This window comes from Abramis brama (assembly GCF_963993115.1).
Source record: "Abramis brama genome assembly, chromosome: 3".
Classification (NCBI taxonomy): domain Eukaryota; kingdom Metazoa; phylum Chordata; class Actinopteri; order Cypriniformes; family Leuciscidae; genus Abramis; species Abramis brama.
This window is the reverse complement of record NC_139965.1, coordinates 1,135,271-1,161,826: the sequence shown is the minus strand read 5'-3', so window position 1 is coordinate 1,161,826 and position 26,556 is coordinate 1,135,271. Positions and strand designations below refer to the sequence as shown.

Below are 26,556 nucleotides of genomic sequence, written 5' to 3'. Positions count from 1 at the left end.
AATGCCTCCACATAAATTGTTTGGAGATGATAGCGGTCGAGAACGCTCTCAAGCGCTTCCTCCCATTCATACGGGATCACCATGTGTTAGTCCGCTCGGACAACATGTCAGTGTTATCCTATGTGAACCAACAGGGCGGTGTCAGATCCAAGAGCCTGTGCAAACTGACAGAATGCCTTCTCGTGTGGGCTCACCGCTCGTTGCGCTCGCTGAGAGCCGCGCACGTGCCGGGCCACTTGAATGTGGGACCAGACAGACTGTCCAGGGACATCATTCCCCCGGGAGATTGGTCCCTGCATCCTCAGACAGTCCAGCTCCTCTGGCGCCTATTCGGCAGGGCGGAGGTCGACCTTTTTGCGTCGAAAGACAACACTCACTGCCCGATATTTTTCTCGAAAAGCGAGGACGCGCTGTCCCAGACTTGGCCCAGCCTCCCGCTGTACGCCTTTCCCCCGATCTCCCTGTTACCACAGGTTTTAACAAGGATCAGGGAAACACAGCACCCAGTGCTCCTTATAGCCCCGCGCTGGGAGAACCAGATTTGGTACCCAGAGCTGGTGAGGCTGTCGCACTCACCCCCATGGCCGATCCCGGTGAGAAAGGATCTCCTCTCTCAAGCCGGTGGGTCAATCTGGCATCCCCACCCGGAGCGGTGGTCTCTGCATGCATGGGTAATCAACGGATATCCGTTGACCTGCCAGAAGGGGTTGTGAACACGATCACGCAGTCTAGAGCTCCCTCCATGAGGCGGCTCTATGCGTCTAAGTGGTCTGTGTTCTCTAAATGGTGCGCTGCTAAGAGCTTTGATCCACGCACATGTGGGGTTTCGCAAGTGCTCTCCTTCCTACAGGAGCTGTTGGAAAAGGGTAGGTCCCCTTCCACGCTCAAAGTGTATGTGGCGGCTATTGCAGCGTTCGCTGAGACGACGCGCAGCCGGGCAATCGGTAGGAATGAGCTTATTATCCGTTTCCTCAGAGGAGCCAGGCGGATGAATCCCCCGCGGCCCCCCTCGGTTCCTATTTGGGATCTGTCCTTGGTCCTGGAGGCCCTGAAGGCTTTTCCTTTTGAACCGCTTGAATCTGTGGATCTTAAGTACCTTTCGCTCAAAACCGTTTTTCTGATAGCTCTGTCTTCAGTAAAACGCGTGGGGGACCTGCACGCGCTATCTATTAGCCCTGCATGTCTCGAGTTCGGACCGAATGACTCTAAAGTCATTCTCAGACCGAGACACGGTTATGTTCCCAAAGCGATTGGTACCCCCTTTAGGGCACAAATCATCTCCCTCTCGGCTCTGCCATTATCCGATAACGGGGACAGTGATAACCTCCTATGCCCTGTTAGGGCGCTGAGAGTTTACATCACGCGCTCCGCCGCTTTCAGGCGGTCCGAGCAGCTCTTTGCTTCTTTTGGCGGACGCACCAAGGGTCTCGCCGCCTCGAAACAGAGCCTGTCCAGGTGGATAGTGGACGCGATTGCAGCAGCTTACGCCTCCAAACACCTGCAGTGTCCTTTGGGTATCAGAGCCCACTCCACTAGAGGCATGGCCTCTTCGTGGGCCTGGTCCAGCGGAATTTCGATTCACGATATTTGTATGGCGGCGGGCTGGGCCTCCCCATCTACATTCGTGAGGTTTTATAACCTGGAAGTTCCCGCCCTGTAGGCTACACTGTTATCAGTATAAGTGCAGACTATGTCCACTTACTGGTTAATTTTCTGGTTGGCACCAGGGGAAGGATTCTTTCCATAAATAGACCAGTGTTTCTGCTCTATTTTCTTTCCCTATACGTGTTTATGCACTGTGTGGGCCCGCGCTGCCGGCCACACCATTTACACTGATGTATACAGACCGGCTATGCTGCTCTGTCATTTATGTGAAGTGAAGTGCTTGGTACAGGCGTTGGCCACCGGCCACCTGTTTCAACGCTATGTTTTTCCCCGGTCTCCCTGGGATTCATGTGTTGGATGCTCGGCGCGCACGGCGTTGACAATGGGTTCCCGAAGCGTAAGCTACTTACGCAATACGAGAGAACCTCTCGTAAGAGAACGTACTCGGTTACCTAATGTAACCTCGGTTCTCTCTAGAAGAGGGAACGAGTATTGCGTAACCTGCCGTGACGCGCCACGAGCTTTTGCGCTTCAGACTATGAAAACCAGAGTTCAGCCTGTGAGCCCGCAATATATACACACTGGCCACACCCTTCTTGACGGTTAGAAGGGTGTGGAGGGCGCGAAGCATTGGGTGTGACGTCACACCGGGCTCACTGATAGGCTTAAGCAGTTGCCGCCTGGCAGCCAATGAGCACGCTTATACAGCTTGCTTTGGTCTGCCTGCTGCTGCACTGCGTTGACAATAAATGCAAAATTAAGGATAATTTTTTGGCTTCAGATCTCGAAGAAAGAGAACTTTCCCGAAGCGTAAGCTACTTACGCAATACTCGTTCCCTCTTCTAGAGAGAACCGAGGTTACATTAGGTAACCGAGTACGATTGCACTTCAATTAAAAGATTTTGGGAAAAACGTTACTGACTCACTATCCAACCTTATGGGATGTCACATCCCAGTGTCTCCTTCCCCCTGTATATTAGGTGACATATCCATAATTAATTTAAACAATAGAAATAGTCAATTACTCCTAGTAGCTTTAACTATCGCCAAGAAAACTATCCTCATGAACTGGAAATCAAGGAACAACATACATATTACATCATGGAAAAACGTATTAATAGAGTAAATCGCCATGGAAAACCTGTCCACCTCCATTCAAAACAATACACTAGAATTACACCCTTCTTGGTCGTCTCTCATTAACTAACTAATGTTAAACGTAGATGCCTCTGTTCCAAACTAAATAATTTTTTTAGAAGTTTATATTTGATTCAAGTTTGTCTTTTGACCCATACTGTTAAGAATTCCCTTTTTCATTTCAGAAATATTGCTACTTTGCCCTATTTTTTTTTCCTGTGACTGAAAAGCTTATCAATACTTTTGTGTTTTAACACATTGACTATTACAACGCACTTCTTGCATGGGTTCCTAAAACCACACTCAGTGTGTGCAAAATTATGTCTGTTTTATAGTGTAAAGTGGCTTGAGAAGCTGCTTTAAAGACACCATATGAAATAAAGTTTATTATTATTAAACATGTTCTTACCAGAAGTCTCTATGAAGAGATTCACCAGAACAGCGACAATAATAGTCAACATTCCTGTGAAAATACAGACACTCAAATAAAACACTACGGGATATTTTCCAGAAACACATGAATCATGTGAGAGAAATAATAAATCAGACTGTCGTGTTCAAAGAGGAACAGAAACTCACCGGAGAAGAAGACTCTGTTAAATCACAGAGATCTGAAGATGAGCTGTTACGCGTTCAACTCAATAATAGAGTCAAAATAAACGGAAAAAATCAACAAAAATCTGAATCTATCAAACGTGCACCTGATTTTCTCCTCTTAACTTTCACTTTCTAAACATAACGTGATTCCTCAATAAAAACCTCATCATCATCATATGATTAAAACCGCTTCATATACTAAGTCTCATAAGTGTGTTTGTGTGTGTGTTTTCTGTTTTTACGAGGCGATTGAATAGCTAATGGAAAATCCACATAGATCTCAAGGATTTTTTTCCTCATGGATCGACTGTAAAAAAAGTGTATCAAGGGAAAAGCCTGCAGTGTGCGATATTGTAGATCATTATCGATGATAAAGACGACCAAGACGACGCTCTCTTAACAACAGCGTGCATTAATACATGTGTGTTTAGCATGGACATGATGATGATACATCATATAATTATGAATATATTGTTAGTGAAAATAAATGTATTAACCCTTTCATGCATGAATTGTGATAACTATGTGTTTTTATTGCTCTTAGGGCATTAAAAACAAGATTTTAATTTATTTGTATTTTTTACACATTTTTCAAAGAGATTTTCAGATGTCCACTTGAGTGAACACCCTGTGTTTATGGTTTAAACTGAAGAGATACTGTATTAAACATAATACAATAATCAAACAGATATAGTGTGTGTATTTAACAAACCAATCAATATAATAAAAATATATCAAATCATGTAAAAAAAAAAAAAACTATAAAATATATACAAAAAATATAAATGTGAAATATTGCAAAGGCAAATGAACTTCATACAAGTTGACCTTCGCGTGTCTTTGATATCATGAGGACGTGATTCCATCAGAACTTTCTACAGCCTGTCGGTACAACTGTGGAAACCACTCAGATGCTCCTCCAGTGCACCAGAGTATGGAGATTTACCATTATTAGCTGATCATTCTGATTATGTTCAAGATGGACACATTTCTAGCACGGCCCTCCTCTGAGAAAACCTAGAGATCAGGGGTTTTCAATCTCATCTGAAATGAGCAGTGTTGGGTAACGCATTACAATAACATGCATCACGCAATCAGATTACTTTTTTGATGTTACGAGTAAAGTAATGCTTTACAAGTAATGTGCATTACGTAATCAGATTTTTTTTATTTTTTTTTGATTAGTTATGAGGATGAGGAGAGAAGCTTCATCAGCCGGTTCTTCTGCTCAGTGAAGATGAATCTGATGCATGAACAGCTTTGGGAATATTTTTCATACAGAAATCTGGGTTTGCATTTAGTTTGACCCTGTTAAAGCGAACAGTCTGAGCTTTACTGTTGTTTAAGGGTTGAATCTGATCCTCTAATAGGGTTATAGATGGATTTATTCAATCTTTTATTTTTTATCAATAAAAGTTGGAGATTGAAATTAAAATATTGTACATTTTAATTGGCAAAATATCAAAATAGTGACATATTAAGGTATAAATACTTGATAGGAAAAAAAAACTGTTATTCATTTAATTATATTACAATATACACAATGTGACAATCAGTGTTGTTAGTATCAACATAAATGTCACAAATGTCACAGTCTGATTGTGTTACTTTGTAAGAATCTTATTTCATCTCCACTATCTGAGGTTAGATTAGTTTGTTCACAACACTTTAATTTTTTCTATAAAATTATGATTTTCTTTTCTATTATATACTAGATTTATTCTAATGTATTCTGATTTCTAGATTTATATACTAGGAACTCATGCAAACCAAAAATAAGTAGATCCCTATCATTTAATCCCATCATTCCCAGTCATCTGTCTAACTCTTCCTCACTCTCATCACATGAAGAGCTAACTCTGCACTGTTGCCCTTCCCGTTAAATATTGCTGTATTCATTTTCTGAAAAGAAGAAACCAATTTGTTATTTATACATAAATACAACTATACTACAATAAACACTTCAAATAAATAAATAACTGCAATCATATTGTTGATGCTACTATTTATAAAAAATGCCAATGTAGAAATACATTACTGCAATTCTACTGTGGTACAGCGTTGCCATGGAAACATTGATATTTTCTCAATTTACTGTAAAACTATGTTAGACAAAGTTAATTTGTGCATAAAATATCTCGTTTACTTATCAAAGATAAGTTTACATTTCAGATCATTGTGTTTTTTATTAAATTAACACAAACATCAATCAATGTTCATTTCAATATTAGTTACAGTGTTTTATAAGAGAAAAGTAAGAGCCCAAAGTACAGCGATCATCTGTTAAATATCAAGAGTATTTGATCAAGGCACCTTTAGACAATTTTATCAAACATTTTAGACATCATGTTTCTCCATCAATATACAGTAAAAAAGTACAAATATTTCTGAGTATCATGTTTTGTGAGCCTTGATCTTAAAGTCATGAAGACTTTTATTCCTCCTGTAAGGCTGAAGATTTACATTTATTCATTATCAGAGGCTTTTATCAGTGACTTACAAATGAGGAACAAGCAGTTTGTCGTAAGAGCCAACAATATTCATAATACACAAGTTTAGAGTAGGACCACAGATTAATACACAGGTTATGGAAATTACATGCAGGGAAGTATAAAAAAAGTATAGTTATAGTAAGTTCATGTGTTTCTGGATATATGTGTTAGTAACAGAGAGGATGAAGAACTCTTTAATATGTGAAGACTGTAATAACTCACTTCATCATCTCTGTTTTCAGACACTAGATGAATGTCAGACACTGTTGGTTCATGTTCAGTTTTCTGTTCTGCAGTTCAGCCAGTATCAGAGCAAGACGAGATCCCTGAATCAGTCAGATCAAGAGTGTCTCGAGCTGTAATAGTGTTGCTGTGAGCAGAGAATGTGCAGCACTTGATCTGATGATCTTATGGGATTATTGTAAAAATATTGCTTCATCTAAAGTGATGCTTCATCTAAAGTTGTCGTACCTTAAAGACTGAACTGATGCTGCTGTGTTCAAGCTGTACATTTTATCAGTATTCATGACCATGACCTTGATGTTGCTAGTGCCATGCTCTATTTGTGCATTTTATACACTTTTCTAGTATGTATATCTGAGAAGATATTTACTTTTTTCATATTCGTTCTTCCGTCTAAACACACTGGATTGGTCAGTCAAGCTCTGAGCTGTTACTCAGTAAAGGTTCACTGGACTCTACAGCTGATTCTACAGGTTCTGGACAATCCAGAATTTTAAGTGGACTCAGATCTCCTACTCCTGGATTAAACAGTGGAACGACTGATCCAGTGAATCTGGAGCTCATGGTCAGCAGATGTTTCCTCTCTTTGACACTGTAAAATGACAGCTGACCGTGACCATAATCTAACAGAACTCCCAGTTGTTCAGGTCTCGGCGTCAGTGAGAGTTTAACTGGTGGATCAGAGCTGATGTAAAAGCCATTAGGACCGTCTGAACACAAGAACCAGTAACCGCTTGATGGAGTTAAAGCAGAGCTGTTATTTAAGCGAAAATTTCCGTTTCGCCACACCAATTAACCAGTAGATTTTAGGAGGGCTACGTGAAACTGCCAAATCAACCTCCCAATAGTGACGGCCAGATGTAAATGTTTGAGCTCCAGATGCACATAACTCATATGGAAATCCCTCTCCAGTGTGATTATATCCTGGAGCGTCTCTCACTGTTTTACGGTCCTTAGAAACCTTCAGATCTGGATGTGAACGCTCAGGATCAATAGTGATCTGAACTGTGAAGAGAAAAACACAGGAACTAATAATCTTTGTGTGTATAATATTTACACATATGCATATATAACTGAGATGATGTCATACCTGCATGTTTTCTCAGTTCTTCTATAGTTTATTCTCTCACAACTAAAATGAAAAACAATGAGGTTTTACAGGAAGAAAACTGCAGCTGTACTTGATAACATTTAGCTATTTGATATATAGCTTAAAATAACATTCATCTTTCAACTTTCATGTATTGTTTATTTCGAATATTGAAGTATATTTGATTGTTCAGATGATGTTCTAGTCGTAGACATTCAGGCCCGGCTGCAGGATGAAATGACTGAGGGGGCATGTGAAATTGTTAAGGGGGCTTAACACCATCAATGAACAATACACACTGATAACTTGCTTAGTAAAAAAGATAAGCCAGCGTAATTTATTATGCATATATTAACCCTTTTACGCTTAATTTTAATATTCTAACTGACTCCCATAGTGAGTTTTTTCAAGGCGACTGTTATTTTAGAACGTTCCCCCTTAATGTTTCCATGGCGACGCGTCATAATTTGTCACGTGACACACCGCAACCACAATAACACTGACATGTATCGCTTTTATTTCCTTTTCCCTTTTTTATTCAAAATATTCACAAACTTGCTTACCATGTCATCAACTATCTGATATTCCGATTCTCTGCAAAAAAGTGCAGAGAAAAGTGGTCGGTGAACTGTGAGAAGAGTAAACTTTATAGTTAGCCTACTTCCGTGTTTGTCTGATATGAATAACACACGTCGGCAAATTATATTTGAATAGATTATTATTGCTGCTTCCACATACATCAGTGTGTATTTTACAAACTCCAAATGTATTGTTTTACTAGTGCTTATGTGTATTTAAATATCTGAAACCTAAAATAAACATTGTGAGGTTGAAAACGCTGTGATATGACAGCGCTGCGCGCGTCCGTCTCTGGCTCAGCGCCAGCCAACGCGCGAAAGCACAGTTTGAATCTGGCAGTTATGTCGTCAATGAACATTCTAAATCCCATATGTGTGACCGTACTCTCAGCACTGAAATAAAAATCCCATATACCACTCAAAAGGTTAAACATTTCATTTGTAACCATGAATACAAAAATGAAACTGAGGGGGCACAAATCAGATCTGAGGGGGCAATGCCCCCTTTTGCCCCCTCGTGGCGCCGGGCCTGTAGACATTTATAAGAAATTGCATTTATAATGTCTGCAATAGTTTGTAAAATATATACTGTCCAAAAATCTGAGACTTATAAAATGTGGGATACAAAAATTTGGGATTCAAAAAATCCCATTCAAATTTTTAAATCTTTTATACAAAGAAATACTATGAAGTAAAATTGGCTTCCATTGAAGCGCAAAATGCTCTTTATATACTAAAAACATTATTTAAGAAGCATGATATTAAGTTAGACCAGAGGTGGGTAGAGTACTCAAGTACAAGTAAAAATATTTACTCAGTAAAAGTAAAAGTAATAATCTTCATAGTTACTTGAGTAAGAGTAAAAAACTATCCAATGAAAAAACTACTCAAGTAGCGAGTTACTTCGGATCATATAGGCCTATATATGTATGTATGTGTATATATATATGAAATTTTCTTCTAAAACAAGCATTTTTATCAAGCTCGTATATTTAAGTTCAGTAATTTCACTTTAATGACAATTAATAGGTACTTTTCATTGCCAATTAAGTGAAATAATTGAACAGACATACAAGCTTGATAAAAATGCTCTTTTAGAAGAAAATTTCAGATGGTGCTTAGAGGCTTTTGCATCTGAAGTCGTCATATATATAAAATGATATTATTTAGATTTTTATTTTATTTAAATGACTATTATTATCATAAGTAGATAGGCTATCTTTGCAACAAAAACAGAAGAGACAAGCATTATTTCTGCCATCTGTATAGCCCGAAAATCATTGCCTGTCCTTTGGTTTGTATAATAGTAACTTATGCAACTACATTTGGATTATTAGACAATGTGGAAATAAAGTGAATCTGCAGAGAGTTGCATTCAAAGGCATGTGATTGACACAGAGAAGAGAGTTAAAACTCTTTACATGTGTTTGCGCTCATGACCGCTACTGAACATCTGAACACACAAAAACAAACAAAAACAAACAAAAGTACATCGACGGATCTTCTTCTGTCTGTTCTCCAAAATATAATCAAATGTATGTAACCCCTAGGGGGCGCTCCAACGCACAATTTGGATATTTAGAATAGAGACCCCAAAAACCCACGCTCCCCTTTTAGATAATTAGGCAGGTTGCGTCCAATGAAGGAACAGAAATGGGACTGATGTACTCAATTATAAATTTATTAAACACTCACAAATATAAGAATTGGCAATCAGGGCAGACAAATAGTCCCCCCAGGTAACGGTAAACAATTTTACAATAAATAGGTCACAGTGAATAAAAGCCTCATAGTAAATGAGTTACAGGGTATAAAGTCTAACAATATCAAAACTACAGTGCATAAAGTCGAATAAATAGGTACTGTTCACAAAACACTGCAAAAACACTTCAAACCAATTCGGCCGTGCAAACATACACTAACACAGCATTTCACACTTCACTAGTGAACATTTCATCACAAAATAGACGCTGTTCCTAAAGGAGATATTGCTCGATGCCCATCGGCCGAATGTTGGGAGTATGACTGCCAAACAGAAAATAAACAAGGAAATAAAGCAAACACAACATTTAAATGAACAGGCTACCACAAGCAGGGCCCAATCCTAAGCCCAACTAAGTCCGGGTCATCCAGAGAGTAGCCGCTACACACACACACACACACACACACACACACACACACACACAATGATTAAGCTCAGGAAAAACAGTGGCTAGTGACCGACGTAGGCAATCCTCCTGTAAATCACAAGCATAAGTGGTTTATGATGCTATGACAATTTAAAACAATAACCAATCTCTAATTGGAAGATTAAAACAGGAAAAGGATCAAACTTACGTTTTTCTTTGAATCAACGCCGTATGCCCCGTAGCAATACAATTAAGTGGTGTGGATGATTAATAACTGTGCGCACTCTCATCAGTGTTGTTTCTATTCATAGGTGAAATTAACAAGAGAATAATCAGCGCTAAACCTTATACATTATATCTAAAAGAAACAGAGTCAGTGAACTTACATTGCTGCAACTCTTATAGGATCACTACCCCCTATTATAAAAGCAAGTTTCTGTAAGCTCGTCCTGCTGGTACCATTGACTGGACACCATAAGCGCAGACACCAGGCCGAGCTACCGACAAACAAACAATGAACCGTGTTAAGCAGTTCAATGAATTTAAAAACAAATAGGCATGGACTTCCAAAAAGACTTGCGTTACTTACGTTGCTGCAAGACCTATGCAAGATCACTACTTGCTATTATGAAAGCAAGTTTCTGAAGGCTCGTCACTGCCGGTACCATTTACTGGACACCGTAACCGCAGGCGCTGGTACCATTTACTGGACACCATAAGCGCAGACACCCAACCGAGCTACAAACAAACAAACAAACAAAGAGCCGTGATAAGCGGTTCAATATTAACAACGAATAGACATAACCTCCCAAAAAGACCCACGTTCTCCCCCTCGCACAGCCGATACACCAAGAGACTCACTCTTCCCTCAAGCCGCACCATTTTTCTGTTCCTCTCAACACCTTTAAAGGGATGCGTCGCTTACGCCACCTGATCCAAATAATCAGCCGGCCTTAAAGATACACTTCCCAACTCAACCACTTGACCCGCTACATGTATATTTCTGCAAGCATGTTTAAACTGGTTAACTGTGTCTACGGCAGGCAAAGGCATTCGTTGTCAAGTCGAGTTCGCGCGCCACTGCGCAACAACACACACACTACCGCGAGATGGCGGCTGTTCATAAAACTGTGGACAATGGCTTATTTAATGTATAACAGGGCTGCCAACTCTCACGCATTGAGCGTGAGACTCACGCAATTGACACTTTTCACACGCTCTCACGCCACACATCCATTTTCTCACGCACAGAAAAATTGCGGAGCAAAGAGGTACTTTTAATATTAAACTAATTCTCAGCTCTTAGATTCCGTCAATTTTATTACGAAATTCAGACAAAAATACGTTTGGCGCTTGTAAATGTGACGTGACAGATCGCTGAGCGCCTCAGTTCAAGTGCACATGAACCGATCACCTGTTACTTTTTTATTTAAAGACACAGTACAACTTACCGCAAGTATACATAATATCAGAGAATGTCTAATAGGAAGAGAATTGGCACTCTCTGCTTACTTCCGGTTTCTGGACTGGCTGCAGTAACACGCCTCTGTCCATGCGGGGGCGCTCGCAGGTGAGTGCAGAATGAATGGAGGTCTATGGCGAAATACCCCTCAAAATCCACTTTTCTCAGGATATAATTTTTTGTCTAGTAATTTGAATGTTGTATTCGAAAGGAGATGCAAAGAAATTACACATTGCTGGGTGTTAGATTTTTTAGAGTCACTTATTAAAATGTCAATGACGTCAGAATGCTGACGTCATTAGCAGAATGCTAGCGTGTTATGGGCAACAACAACTCAACCTGTAAGAAATCGAAAGGACATAAGTACTCGTTCATTCAACTTTCGACCTATAACCCATGTTGAACTTGCAAAACCTACAATAAAATCTGAGATTTCTCAACGGCAATCGGGTGAAAGAGACACATTTAGCCGTCTAGCCCCATAGACTCCCATTCAGTCTGCACTCGCCCGCGATCACCCCCAGTGGAATTCTAATGGAACTGCAGCCAAGATCGATACAATGGGGCTAATAGGAAGTGCCAAGGCTCTCCGTAGACGGGCTCTGATAATATCGACCAATTAGTGTTTTTCAGCCACGGAAAGAGGTCAATATAACAGCAGGAGAACAATTATGTCACATAACGTTACCTTTACCTCAGGAAATCCATTTAATGACCATAGCATGTTAACTGAATAGAAAAAATATCTAGAGAGGAGATTTTGCTGAGCACTATATTACATATTTTTACTTATGTCATTAAATAATTGTTATTATAACAAAAACTCCATTATGTTTAAATTAATTTGTTATTTTTAACCTTTAATAATACCAGCAGATTGGGCCCTCTATGTTTACAGCATTAGGTGAGATTATTTTTTTAAATAAAATTTAAAATAAACATGTATCCAAATTAGTCAATATTGAATCAAAATCGGAATCAAATCACAAGAATGGAATTGAAATCTTGAAATTTTTGTCAAGCAATAATAAAAACTGTATCCTACCAGCCATTGTACAATGTAAACATTGTAACATGTTGTCACTAAACTTCATAAAATTCTATTTAGTTACCAAATGTTTTGACAATCACAATTACACTTATTGTGATGCAATATTTGTTTATGTATTTAAATGCAGTTCATATCATATAGTGTGACAAGAAAACCCTGTCACACCTTATGATTGTGTGTCACATCATATGAGGTTTCATGCACTTAGCATCATAGATATCATATATAACCACTAGATGTCTTATGGCGCAGTCACTTCCGGCATCACCGTTCGGCCATCTTGTCACAGGGAAGCTGTGAATTAAAGTGAGTGATCAGCATGCACACAAATCCTCTTATCTCGCTGAAATCTTGACGGATTTACAAACAGTTTGGTTTCTTTCAAACGTTATTAACGTGGCTATAATTCCGAATGCTTGAACATGTATGTTATAATTATTCATATGTATGCAGTGTATGTATGCAGTGTCATAACTACATCTCTGACGTTTATAACAAACCAAACCGTTTGAAAATCGGTAGAAAATTGAGCAAGTTATGGTTATTTAAAAGTACATGCACCATTAAACGAGTGAGCGAGCACACTGTGGCAAGATGGCCGCCACGTGCGGACGTCGACCTCCATTGGCCAGCAGCGCGCACGAGACACCTAGCCTTTATATATGATATCTATGCTTAGCATGACATTAAGCAATGTGCTTTTATGCTAACATGCTAAAACCATGCTAACTACAATATGACAATATAGTTTTAAAGGTAATATTGACTGAAAAGTTCATTTGGGCATTTTTGTGTAAAATGTGTCACACCAAAAGACAGCGCAAAAGGGAACTGAAGCAGGAGTGCCGGATATACTTGATTTGTTTGAAAACATGAAGGGAGAAAACTCGCATTGTAACTTTCAGTGTCCTCCTGAGGTGTTGCTCTTCCTCCTGAAAGAAGGAGGACCCCCACACCTCAAAGGTCTCCAAACAATTGCCCGTTGATATCCATTTTTGGGACAAAATGTTTTAGTTAAGGGTGGCTTCAAAATATTATGCCTGAACTTTTAGTCAAGCAGACTCACAAGTAGACATCTGGGATATCAATATATGATTGAATAAACAGAAAATTAATTCATTTTCTTGTTTTTATTCAAAATCAAAATTTGTGAAATGTGCTTGGGACAGTCACGCCATATGAGTTTACTCTAGTTTGGCTGAAAATTGTGAAAAAATGGAAGATTAAACCCATGAATGCTCTGTATGTTCATATAAAACAGCACTTTCTGAACAATATCACCACAGTTTTTGATATATTTTTCTATAATTTACTTGACATTGACACATTGGAGCAAAAAAAGGCCATGTCATGTCAACCACCCACATACAAATTGTAAGTATTTGTGTGTTTGAAGTATTAAATGCACCCAGTATATGTGAAAAATATGATAGAAATGAAAAATGTCTGTTTTTTCAACACGTCTCCTCCAGCTGCGTGCACGTCTCATCAGCGCTGGAGTCAATCGCCCCAGAGAGGCGGGTCTGTGGAGCAGCTTAGCCAATTGCTGATTTAAGATAAATGTTTGACATAAACTGTAGCCAATCAGCGAGCTCAAATCTAGTCAGCTGTGGGTGATTCTGTTAGCGCCCCAAGCTGCGCGCACACTCATGCGCGCCTATCTCCATCAGACAGCGGCCTGGCTAATGCTAATGCTAATGCCTTGTTTTGCTTTACATTTTAAAACAACTGGACAGATCCGGCATGGACAGTTACCGGAGTGAAGGAAGTGAGTTCAATTTCAAATGCAAATGGGAAGTTTGTGCAGTTTGTTTGTTTTTGTGTAAGGACGCCTCAGCCTTGCAATATGGCATTAAATAATTACTGACTTTTTCACAGAGCACTGGTATCATGCAGTTTGTGTTAAATTGTGTTTGGGTGGTTAATAATAATAATTATTATACTTATTTTTATTTATATAGCGCCTTTCCAACACCCAAGGCCACTTTGGTTTTCAAACTGGGGCACGTGAGCTGACAGAAGGGGGTGCGGGAACAACATGCTGAATTTTGCCATTCATTTAATACTACCTCACCTTAAAATAAGATTTAAACTGAGCATGCATTTCTATCAGGTAAAATGCTGTAAATATATGACATCCGATCAAATTACCTCATCTTTTGCGGTCAAAACTGTCTGTGTTTAAGCAGCGTAGGCTATATGACAGGTCTGGTACAGACTGCTGCCTCGGCAGATCACGCTATACTGCCGTTCTCAACAATGTACGTTACCTTTGTAAAAGTAGGGATTTAGCACTTACTAGCATGAAGAACAAATATAGACACAGGCTGTGCATGGAGATCGATATAAGATTCAAACTCTCTTCGATACAAACACATACCCAGTGTGAGTTCCTGTGTTTAATGATGATCACATTATATGAAGATCCACACGATTGCGAATGTGACATTGATTTTATACAACAGTTCAACAAACGAAATATTAATATTAAGTGATGTTCATTTTCAACACAGTTGTCAATATTTTTTTTACAACAAACTAATAGCTCCAACGAAAGCCACAGCAGAACTGCAGCACAGCAGTGTTTGTGAACGAATCTTTAGAGTCAATGATTCAATGATTAATTCATAAATACAGCCACTTGCTTCATTACTGAGTGAATGAATGACTCGAAGACTCTCCATCTACTGGCGGTTTAAATTCAATATTTAAAAGCATCACTTCGTTTTTACCATCATTGCATATTTCTCTATTGAACATTTATTATGAACATTTATTATTTAAAGCATTATTTATTTTATAAAGGTATTTGTAAAGGTAAAAATGCACTGGAAAAATCGATTTAAGGGGGCAAATATTGTCCCTTACTGAGAAAGGTGTGACTGAAGAGTGGGGGTACGCAGAAGGATATTAAAGCCTCATGGGGAACAACTCTAAAACGTTTGAGAACCACTGGGACTGGGTTGAGGAATAGAACAAAATAAACATCAACATCAAATCACAATACACACACCAAGGGCAGAAAGTAGGCCTAATATTCAGAGGTCACTTACAAAGTTAGGTTAAAGACACAAAGAGGGATTCAAACAAATAGCATATCAATTACAATGTAGAATTTACAGACTGTGAGCTGAAGAGTAATATTCAGATGAAACATGTGTTTTTGAAGGAGAGAAGGGTGGATGTTTGACGGATGTCTTGAGGAAGAGCATTCCACAACCTCGGAGCCACTGCGCTAAAGACTCCCACGGTTACCAGACTATTGACACCGGCTGAATATGACACAGCCCCACCCAAGATATTTTTCACCAGCCGCCACTGTATAAACTACGCATTTAACAACATATGTTGCATTAAAATAAAGTAACGAGAGGAACGTCGCCCAACGTAACGAAGTAAAAGTACAGTTTTTTCATTAGAAATGTACTCGAGTTAAAGTAAAAGTACCCACATTCAAATCTACTCTTAAAAGTACAATTTTTCCAAAAAAATACTCAAGTAAATGTAACGAAGAAAATGTACTTCGTTATACCCACCTCTGGGTTAGACCAATACAAAAGTAATATTTTCAGTGCTGTTTTCAGATATTTGGACCTCAAATGCAGATTCTTGTTTATTTTTAACTTATGATTATTTTGTTGTTCTGTTCTTTCTATTTTCAATATTCAAAACAACTTTTCTACAATATTCCACTCAGAGTCTCCAAACCTGTTATATTCATGTTTTCTTCTGCTACAACATGCATGTAGATAAAACAATGTTTCACTTATAAGATTAATTTTATAGTGGTATAATTGTCTTTATAGCTTCTCATGCTGTATGTTCCCTTCAGTCAAACATACAGAAATGTATTTAAAAGTCAACTCAGTTTAACTGGTAACAATTTCAGAAGCAACAGATATTCATAAAATATTAAGTTTTTTTTTTTTTTTTTTTGCTTGAAACTGGCATTTTCCCCTGGTAACTCTGTGCCTGAAAGGGGTAATTCACTTTATGATTGTATGTAGATGTTGATGAAGTCAGTTCATGTTACTTACTTTGAACTTCTTGTTTCTTCCCTGTAAAACAAATAAAAATATAAACAAATGACAAACTGAATACATAAAAACCTCCTGAAGATGAATTCTGTCATTTACCTGTTAGTTTCTTTCTGTATATGTACAGGATCAACCCAACCAAACCCAGAACAGCACAGATGAGAACAATGAAGAAAGGAGCCTTCCATGGATCTGATGAATCTGAGAAAGAGAAACCAGAGGCCAGTTGCATAAACATAGCCATTATGTTAAGACTGTGTCTTAAGAACTAGTATGACCAACTAGCAGTTAGTTGGGGGTAATCAGTCTTACTTTCCGGTTCAAATTAGGCCAATCCACGTTTTTATGTAACTGACTTTAAACATTTATGAGCAGGCTTAATTAAATTTAAAATCACAAGTTAGCAGGGGAAAACATTTAAGGTGTTGGAAATGATCACATGGAAATTATGTGAAGTTCAAGCAAACTTAATCACGTTGTAGGAGATAAGTACAAATATCCTGCAATGTCCTGCAACTTAAACATCAAGTATGAGTGAAAATGTTCTCTGACCTGAAGGGATGACGGCCTGTATGTTCAATCTTCCTTCTCTAAACTCTCCAGTCTTGAGAGATATTGAACATGAGACCAGTTGAGCGTCCGAGTGAGAGACGGCCGTCCAGCTGTGGACAGAGAACATCTCATCTGCTCCACGACTGCGAGACACTCCTCCAGGACGGAGAGCCGTTCGCTCATCTGACATCCAGGTGACGTCCGGCTCTGGATACCAGCCGCTGGACTTACAGCTGATGTTCACACGTCCATCATCCAGAGGCTGTGGAAACAGGACAGGAGCGGATCCTAAAGCTGGAAGAGAAGAGACAGATGTTCAGACGTTCTCCCAAACTGTGCAAGTATATTTTAAATTTCTTTGGGTAAATGCCTCTCTAGTGGATTAATGAAGGCTGCTTCCCAGCAAACAAATGTTTGTTCTAAGAACGTTTTCCAAACATTCTGTTTTGGTTATGCTTTAAAATATCCAGTTCCCTTTCGAGGGAAATCGCACTACGTCGGAACAACACTTTGGGGAACTAAGCCAATCCTGATTGGTTTTGAGTCATGACGTAATGTCTGACAGCAAATACAGAAGCTACAAAGGGACGCCGATACACAACAGAGTAAGCCTGACCATCGTCACTGAATATGGTCAAACGTGAGGGCAGCACTCAGATCGGCAACCTTTCACAATCTGCACAGGCTCCCTCGAGATCTGCCTGAGTGTGCTGCACTCCCAAGCAGTGGAGAACCCGATGCTTGAGCTTCTGAAGAAGTGGATGTGCTCATTATCGAAGGCAGGGATTTTGAAGATGACTCGCCACTTCATGTCCCCGCATATGAGGAGCTGGTTTCTCGTGTTGTGGACAGATTAAACATCAACTGGCCAGGTGAAAGGCAGGAAACGCAAGCGAGAAGCAAGTTGTACGAGCGCTTCCTGCAGCACAGGGAACAACCTCACCGCCGGGGTTTGCCATTCTTTGTGTAAATCATGGAACAAACCTCATTCATCTCGTCTGTCCACTTGGGAAAGACAGGGCTTTCCTCCTTGATTTCGCCTTCTGGCCTGTTCGGCGACAATATCAATGCGGTCGTCAACAGGTTTTAGGAGGCGAAAAAACAGTCTGCAGCCTTTGAGCAATATCTTCCTCGCCGCCCGAAACCGAAGAAGCCGAAGCCTTCTCAGAAGAAGGTTGATCTGAGGACCGTCCTGCAGGCTAAGAAGGCTTGGGGAAAGAGGTCCTAGCTGCCATAGGGCCTCTTCGGGCTGTCCCCTCCGCGGCGGAGCGATTGAGGTCGCCTCCTTTCACGAAGCCCACAGGAAATCAATGTTTGCATCCCGCTGTCCAAAACCGACCAAACCCTGCTGGAGAGCCGCTTCAGGGGATCGAGAACGAATCTCAAATGAGAGAGGCTGGTTCCCTTGTGAGGCTGGTTCCCTTAGTAGAATAATTCAAAGCATGGCAAAACCTGCCGAATATTTCTCCTTGGTCCCGTGTACAATAGAAAAGGGTTACAGGCAGCGGTTCGATTTCTGCCCACTGAAATCCAGCGGGGTGGTTATTCTGGCCCAGTCGCAGGAGCTGACAGTTCGGCATCGAGATGTCGTCCTTGCCCACATTCAGAGGTGGGGTTAAGGCTCAACACAAAGAAAAGTGTGGGGTCGTGAAGGGGTCAGTCTACTTCTAGTAGTCCCGTTGTGGCCGGGCTCAATATTCAACCCTCGGCCAGAGCGGTGGAAACTGTGGGTCTGGCCCCTGAGTGGGCACAGTACCTAGAATCTGGCCTGTCAGCAGGAGTAGTTGAGACCATACTCAGCTCTAGAGCTCCCGCCACAAGGAAATTGTACGGCCTAAAATGGAATGTGTTTCACCATTGGGTGTAGAGAGCGTGAGGTGGACCCAGTTAACCGCCCAGTGGCTTTAGTGCTGGAGTTCCTCCAAGATCGCTTCTCTTCTGGTCTTACCCCGTCCACACTCAAGGTGTACGTTGCTGCCATTGCAGCTTGCCACACTCCTCTGGGTGATGGGCCTTTGGGAAGACATCAGCTGGTCATACGATTCCTCCGTGGGGCTTGGTGGATGAGGCCTGCGGCTCAGATCAGAGTTCCCACATGGGACCTGGCAGTGGTTCTCGAAGGGCTGGTCGAGGCCCCCTTTGAACCTTTAGAGTCAGCTGAGGCCAAGAATCTTTCACTCAAGGTAGATTTTCTCTTAGCAATCACTTCTCTTAAAGGAATAGGAGATCTTCAGGCCCTTTCTATATCTCCTGAGTGCCTGGAGTTTGCTCCTGGAAGGGTTAAGGCTATCTTGCATCCCAGGCCTGGTTATGTGCCTAAGGTGCCTTCTAACACAGCACGGCCCATGGTTCTGCAGGCTTTTGATCCTCCACCTCACATGAAGGCGGAAGATGAGAGACTCCATCTGCCCTGCCCTGTCAGAGCTCTCAATATTTATGTTCAGAGGTCTTCTCATTGGCGGAATCAGACCAGTTGCTGGTGTGTTTTGTAGGGTTGGGTATAGTTTGGGTTTTTTCGATACCGGTGCCAAATTGATTCTTTTAAAGCGGTACTGGTGCCTAAACTGTGCCTGAACCGATACTAAAAAAAAAGAAAAAGATTTAAGAGCCTCAAAATGATGATGAATGACATTAAATAATGGCTTTTTTATTGAAAAAAATAAAATAAAAAATTCAAAGTATCCTTAAATATATTTAAATAAGTAGCCTAAATAGAAAACACAACAAATTTACAATAAAACCAAAGCCGCCTGACCAACTACAATAATTTAACACTAAATAACATTAAAAAACAGTACTAATAACAGCTAAGTAGTCTGTATTCTTGGTTTGCTACAAATCAGCTTTAAAACACCAATCACAGCCTTATTCATTTGAAGTTAGTTGTCATTCTAAATGTTTTTCAAAAACTTTGCTCTAAGAATATTTTCTCCCAACATGATCAGGACATTTATAAAACCTTCAACAATGTATAAATAACGTTTTTGTGCTAACCTTACATTAGCATTATTAGACCAGATAAAGTTTAACAAATATTCTATTAATGTTACTAGAAGAATATTTGTTCATTATTTTGAGAGAACATTGCCAGAACAGTTATGAAAACATTCCCTGATTGCAGGGTTGACAATTTCTTTGGAAAATTATGGCAGCATTATGCTGCAAAAAACTGGGTTTGTTATTCCATTGGTTTCAGAGTTATAGTGGTTGAAATCTGGAGAAAAGCCTACTCATGCAACACAATAGGTGAACTATTCATTTAATGAGTTCTAGATCCATAAAAACATAATGTATTGTATATTGTAGTTTTTGACTCACCAGTGACTTTGAGAACCACTTTACTGCTGCCAAATGCAAGTTCTCCACTGACATAACAGTGAAATGAACCTTCATCCTGAATCCTGAGTTTCTCCAGGCGTAGAGAGACGTCTCCATCCTTCAGTCCACCAGACTGATCTGTTCGCAGAGTCAGTGAGCTTCTGTTCCTGAACGATTCCTCCTGGATGTCCTGGATCTTCCCATGCTGATAGAAGAGAACAGGTTTGTTGAACTGGTCTTGACGGTACCAGCGGATCTCCAGAGCTTCAGCGTTCTCAGGAGGAGAGATCCAGCAGGGCAGAGTGACTGTGGACCCGACATGAGCCACTGCCTGATCACGAGGAACCACAACAGTGAACGACTCTGAGAGAGACAGAAAGATATACTATAGATATAAAGATATAAAGGATATATATCGATCGTGCAGATTCCCATTGGAATGACTGGATTAAAGACTGCACCTGTTATGTTTATTACATTTTTTGGGCTTGGGGTAAAAATGCCCCCAATGCTCACATAAATGCCTTAAATTTAAAATACAGGTGCAAAAACTAAAACGATTGACTGTTGTGATTAAAGTGAAAAGTGAACATGAATAAAAAGTGTCAATTGTGGAATTATATTTATATCTACTCATGTTGCATCAAAGCTTTTTTAAGCAGTTTTTACAGCGTTGAGCATCATAACCATTAAAGTTTCCACATTAATCCACGGGCAAATAGAGGAGTTTACATTAGTCATCGCTGAGGAAGAAATCTGCAACACTGGAGTTTTGTTCAGCGAGCGTTCCGACAGAGTTCTGCAGTCCCACAAATTCTCTTATCATGAACAACTAAGTTCAGATACGATGTCAATAAAAACATCTTTATGCAGTGTAGACAGCATTATTTATTATAACACAATTATATCACAATTATGTGAACGTTCTTTTCTCACTTTCAGTAACTATAATTTATTCCCAATAAAAATAACGGTTTTGTTTTTCATGCTACTAAGATAAGCAATGTGAAGACTTGTTTGTTTTTTTTCAATATCAAGTACAAAAATCAACAATAATAATAATATTGCACCCCTACCCTGTAAGAAGATCATATTGTTTAATTTTACAATTTATAAAGGCCTACTTCATGTAGCCAATTTAAAATTATGTTGATCTCATAACATTATGCAATTGTTGTGTAAATACATTTATGCCACCCTTGAGCAGAATTATTCAGTCTGAGGGCCCTATTTTAACGATCTGAAACGCAAGTATCAAACGTGAAACGCAAGTAACTTTGTGTGCGGATCCCGACGCAAATCTAAAATGTGTTGGTCTGAAGTCGCTTCATTACTCATAGGTGTGGTTTGGGCGTAACATGAAATAAACCAATGACAGCGTCATCTCACATTCCCTTTAAGAGCAGGCGCGCTTGTTCCATGGCGGATTGCTATTATAACGGCGGATTTGCCAGACGCACGCCAGGAGCGGTTCACAGCCGAGGAGACCGACGCTCTCGTCAGGGCCGTAAAACACAGAGAAGTGACATTATATGGGGATGGAGAAACACACCCAGATTAGCTTCGGTTAAACAGGCGTATGATAATTTGGGTAAATGTGTAAACTAGATTTATGCCTATTTTTTCACATCTTCATGGACACAACAATGATTTCCCTCGTGTGTTAATATTTTTCCTTGTAATTATGTATGGTTTGCAAAAATGGGAACCTCTGCGTCTGTGTGTAGATACTGTAAGAGAAGCAAAGTGTGTGTGCGTTGTGCACACGCTACATTATGGCCAAGCATGCGCCCTTAAAATAGCATCTGAACGCGCCACTGAAAATGCGCCACTGACTTTAGACGAGGTTTCTCCTGGTCTGTGGCGGAATTGTTTTCTGAAACTGCAAAATAGCACCAGGGAACGTTTGCGCCGGAACACGCCTCCTCTTTTCGCTGAACCGCCCCCGGGAGTGCAAGTTCATACCCTAATTTACCGACGTGTGCCTGTGGAGGGAAAAGTCCGCTGTGCGCGGGTGCAAGATAGGGCCCTGTAAGTGTAACTAAACATAACATTACAGCTTCTGTGCCACATTGGCAACAGATATTGTTTGATTAAATTAATTTATTAAATTTAAATATCTGACATAAACACAGTGTAAAGGATCCACTGAAGGCAAGTGTAAATAAGAACCCAAGTGCAGTTTATTATAAACAAAACAAAACATGAAACAAAAACATGGCGTGGCATGAAAACTCAAAAATCAAGACATGAACATGAACAGGACTCACAACAGTGGTTACAGGAAACAATACTTGACAAAGACACATGGCAAACATGAGGGCTTAAATACACAGACTAATGACAAGACAAGGGACACCTGTGAACAATGATCAGACAATTAACCAATGACAAGACACATGGCAGGATCACATGGCAAACAGGGAATCACATGACAGACATGGAAACATGACATGAACAAACCCAAAACGTGACAGATCCCCCTCTAAGGATGGCTCCTGACACCCAAACAAAAGAAAAAATGTTCAAGGAGGGTGGTGGAGCGGTGGTGGTCTTGGGGAGGGATGGTGGGCCAGGCCTGTGCAGGGGGACAGGACATGGGTCATGGCATGGTGTGGACGGGCCTGGGTCATGGCATGGCGGCCAGGGCGGAGCAGGCTGTGCAGGTGGCCAAGGTGGACCAGGTGGTCAGGGTGGCCTCCATGGTTCTATCAAGGGATCCACTGACGTGAAGAGGATCAGGCTTGGCAGGCATGATGTGAAGTGGCTCAGGCTTGGCAGGCATGACGTGAAGTGGCTCAGGCTTGGCTTGCATGGCGTGAAGAGATTCAGGCTTGGCAAGCATGATGTGAAGTGGCTCAGGCTTGGCAGGCATGACGTGAAGTGGCTCAGGCTTGGCAAGCATGATGTGAAGTGGCTCAGGCTTGGCTGGCATGACGTGAAGAGGATCAGGCTTGGCAGACATGACGTGAAGAGACGACTCTACCTGTGATGACACACAACTCTACCTCTCATTCCAGCCTGACGATCCGACGGTAGCCGATTGTATCTCAGCCTGCCTGACAGACATTTCTGGCTGGATGAAGGACCACCACCTTCAACTAAACCTTGCGAAGACAGAGCTACTCGTGGTCCCGGCCAACCCAATACTTCATCACAACTTCACCATTCAGCTAGGCTCGTCATCCATAACTCCATCTAGGTCAGCCAGGAACCTTGGTGTGGTAATTGATGATCAATTGAACTTCACAGACCACATTGCTAGAACTGCCTGGTCATGTAGATTTGCCTTGTACAACATTAGGAGGATCCGGCCCTTCCTATCAGAACATGCTACTCAACTCCTTGTCCAAGCGCTAGTTCTCTCCAGACTGGACTATTGTAACGCTCTCCTGGCTGGTCTTCCAGCTTGCACGGTCAGACCTCTGCAACTGATCCAGATGCCGCAGCTAGAGTGGTCTTTAACGAGCTGAAGAGAGCACGTCACTCCTCTCCTCACAAAATTGCACTGGTTGCCAGTTGCCGCTCGCATCAAATTCAAGTCACTGACGTTTGCCTACAGAACAACCACTGGTTCTGCTCCCTTTTACTTTAACTCTTTACTTCAGACTTACGTGCCATCCAGGAACTTGCGCTCTGCAAGTGAACGACGTCTTGTGGTGCCATCTCAAAGAGGCACAAAATCTCTTTCTCTGACCTTTCCCATGACTGTTCCCTGCTGGTGGAATGATCTGCCTAACTCAACCAGAGCGGCTGAGTCCATAGCCACTTTCAAGAAACGGCTGAAGACGCTTATTTTTCGACAGCACTTGATCCAGTAATACTAACACTTTCTCTACTACTCTATTCTATTCTGTTCTATAAAAAAAAAAAAAAACTGCATTAGATTAAACTGAGAAGGGTCATAGCACTTGCATATTGTTGTCCTAACTGCTTCTATTGTTCTCATTTGTAAGTCGCTTTGGATAAAAGTGTCTGCTAAATGAATAAATGTAAATGTAAGTGGCTCAGGCTTGGCAGGCATGACGTGAAGAGACTCAGGCTGAGAGGATACTGGGGGTTTGCGGTGTTCCTCACCCGTTAAACCCACAGTAAGAGTTGAGCCGCTTAACAAAAGGGCATAGTCAATATACTGGGCCAGGGAAAAATAAAATTTTCCCCCTGGCAACTGGGACCGCACCGGATCGTTTAGCCCAAAACGAAAAATGTCTTCAAGAGCCACATCATTAAATTTTACCTGGCAAAACAGTCCACAAAATTTCTCCACATACGTTTCCAGGGGAAGATTCTCCTGGCGTAGGTTTAGGAGGGCAACCGCTGGGTTCATTGCTGGAGGTCAAGTATTCTGTAAAGGATCCACTGGAGGCAAGTGTAAATGAGAACCAAGTGCAGTTTATTATAAACAAAACCAAACATGAAACAAAAACATGGCGTGGCATGAAAACTCAAAACAAGACATGGACATGAACAGGAACAGGAACAGGACTCACAACAGTGGTTACAGGAAACAATACTTGACAAAGACACATGGCAAACATGAGGGCTTAAATAATGAAGGGAGCGACCATGTTCAGTTCGAAGGGCACTGCGCACGGCATAGGGAATAAGGGAACATCGATACATCACTTCACAGGAAGTGGAGAGCGATGATCACCCATCTGTCATTTCGCGCACCACGTCATCACCAGTCAGAACGGTCATAACTAACGATGGAGGAGTTTACGTAACGTTATGTGTGTAAGTATTCATACATTTCGCCATTGTTATACAAATGACAGTATTTTTTAACGGTTATTGTTGTGAATATTACATATACTATTTTTGATGATTATAATTTACCTCAGTGAATGCAGCCAGCTTAGCTAGTTTGTGAAGTAAAGTGATTTTATTTTAGGTAGTTGTAAAATAGTGCAATATAATTGTAAATATATAATATAATAATAAAAATAAAAATATGAATGTAGTCCTATATATATTTATGCTGTATCATAATCTGCGCGACCCCGTCGTTGACTTTCTTTGATGACGTTTGCAGACGTCTGAACCTGATGTTGGCCTATACGGTCCGTGTACTTTTTGATCATTTCATTTCCTGTTTGTAATGGAATAACAAGAAATGAAAACCAGCTCGTTTATTCGTTTTTTAGTTTAGTTTACAAAACAAAAAATAATTTTTTTTTAATCTGTCATATACTGTGGCTCACATTATTGTGGTCGCTTGCAAGTCTCAGCAGCACGAATTACGTGATCAGCATCATATTTCTGCTTCACATATTGTGCGTAGTTAACAGTGAGTGGTGGTTTCAGACATTAGTTTATTAATGTGCATTTGTCAGTGCCACACTCGTACTGACTCTTATTCTGCCTGACAGAAAGAAAAGCTTGTAATGAAGGCGGAGCGGTTTGACCAATCAGATGAAAGGGGCGTTTCAGCGCCGCCCACGTGTGCAAATGAAATATCAAACCCATAAACCGATTTGTAAACCACAAACTAAAAAGGAAAAATCGAGCCAAGATCAAATTTTTTGTTTTTTAAACTAAACTAAAAACAAAACAAAAAACAAAAAAAAACAAAAACAATAAACAAGCTGGTTTTTATTTCTCGTTAATCCATTACAAACAGGAAATGAAATGATCAAAAAGTACACGGACCCTGTGTATTTATTCATTATAATTACTAGTCATTGTGGATCTAAATCTGGAGCAGTTTTGCACACGTTAGAAATACATGTAAGCATTGCAAACAGTGAATGTTTAAACAGGGTTATTTTTGAACTTTAGACTCTGATACTGAATATTGAAGTAGTGGAGTTAGAGATAAGACAGACTGTGTCTCAAATAACCTGTTGTAAATAATCTTCCATGTCTGCGTAATATTTAATCTATAGCCTAGTGCAATAATAATAGAAAGTATTCGCATATACAAATTACTCGATAAATATGAACATTTGTTGATTTCATTTGGTTTGTGTAGAATATTAAAGCCGTAAAACTGAATGAAATCCAAACGTGTTTTGTTTCTTACCAGAAGTTTCTATGAGGAGATTCACCAGTAAAGCGATGATAATAATCGACATAATTTCTGAGAAAACACAGACTCAATAAAACAAACTCTGAGGGATTTCTCCAGAAACACACAAATAATATGAGAGATATAATAAATCAGACTGTCGTGTTCAGTGAGGAAACAGAAACTCACCGGAGAAGAAGACTCGTCCGTTAAATCACAGTGTTAATTATGATGAATTTGAGCCAGACACATTCA

General features: G+C 40.3%; 1 protein-coding gene across 1 annotated transcript; it reads right to left on the bottom strand.

Annotated features, from left to right (window-relative positions):
• Positions 1–7,023: 7,023 nt before the first annotated feature.
• On the bottom strand, positions 7,024–26,373 carry LOC311079268 (butyrophilin subfamily 1 member A1-like). The gene is made up of 7 exons (XM_084108529.1): positions 26,317–26,373; positions 20,292–20,654; positions 16,974–17,267; positions 16,521–16,622; positions 16,422–16,442; positions 7,165–7,206; positions 7,024–7,079 (listed from the first exon to the last, which is right to left on the bottom strand). Exons 1-6 carry the CDS (start codon positions 26,366–26,368, stop codon positions 7,193–7,195), a joined length of 846 nt encoding a protein of 281 aa, XP_083964655.1. The 5' UTR covers positions 26,369–26,373; the 3' UTR covers positions 7,024–7,079; positions 7,165–7,192.
• Positions 26,374–26,556: the final 183 nt, after the last annotated feature.

Coding starts and splice junctions, on each gene's coding strand:
- LOC311079268 (XM_084108529.1), bottom strand. CDS start 26,368: ATGTCGATTATTATCATCGCTTTACTGGTGAATCTCCTCATAGAAACT. Junction 17,268..20,291: donor AGTGGTTCTCAAAGTCACTG/GTGAGTCAAAAA, acceptor CTTCTCTTCCAG/CTTTAGGATCCGCTCCTGTC. Junction 16,443..16,520: donor ATACAGAAAGAAACTAACAG/GTAAATGACAGA, acceptor TTTGTTTTACAG/GGAAGAAACAAGAAGTTCAA.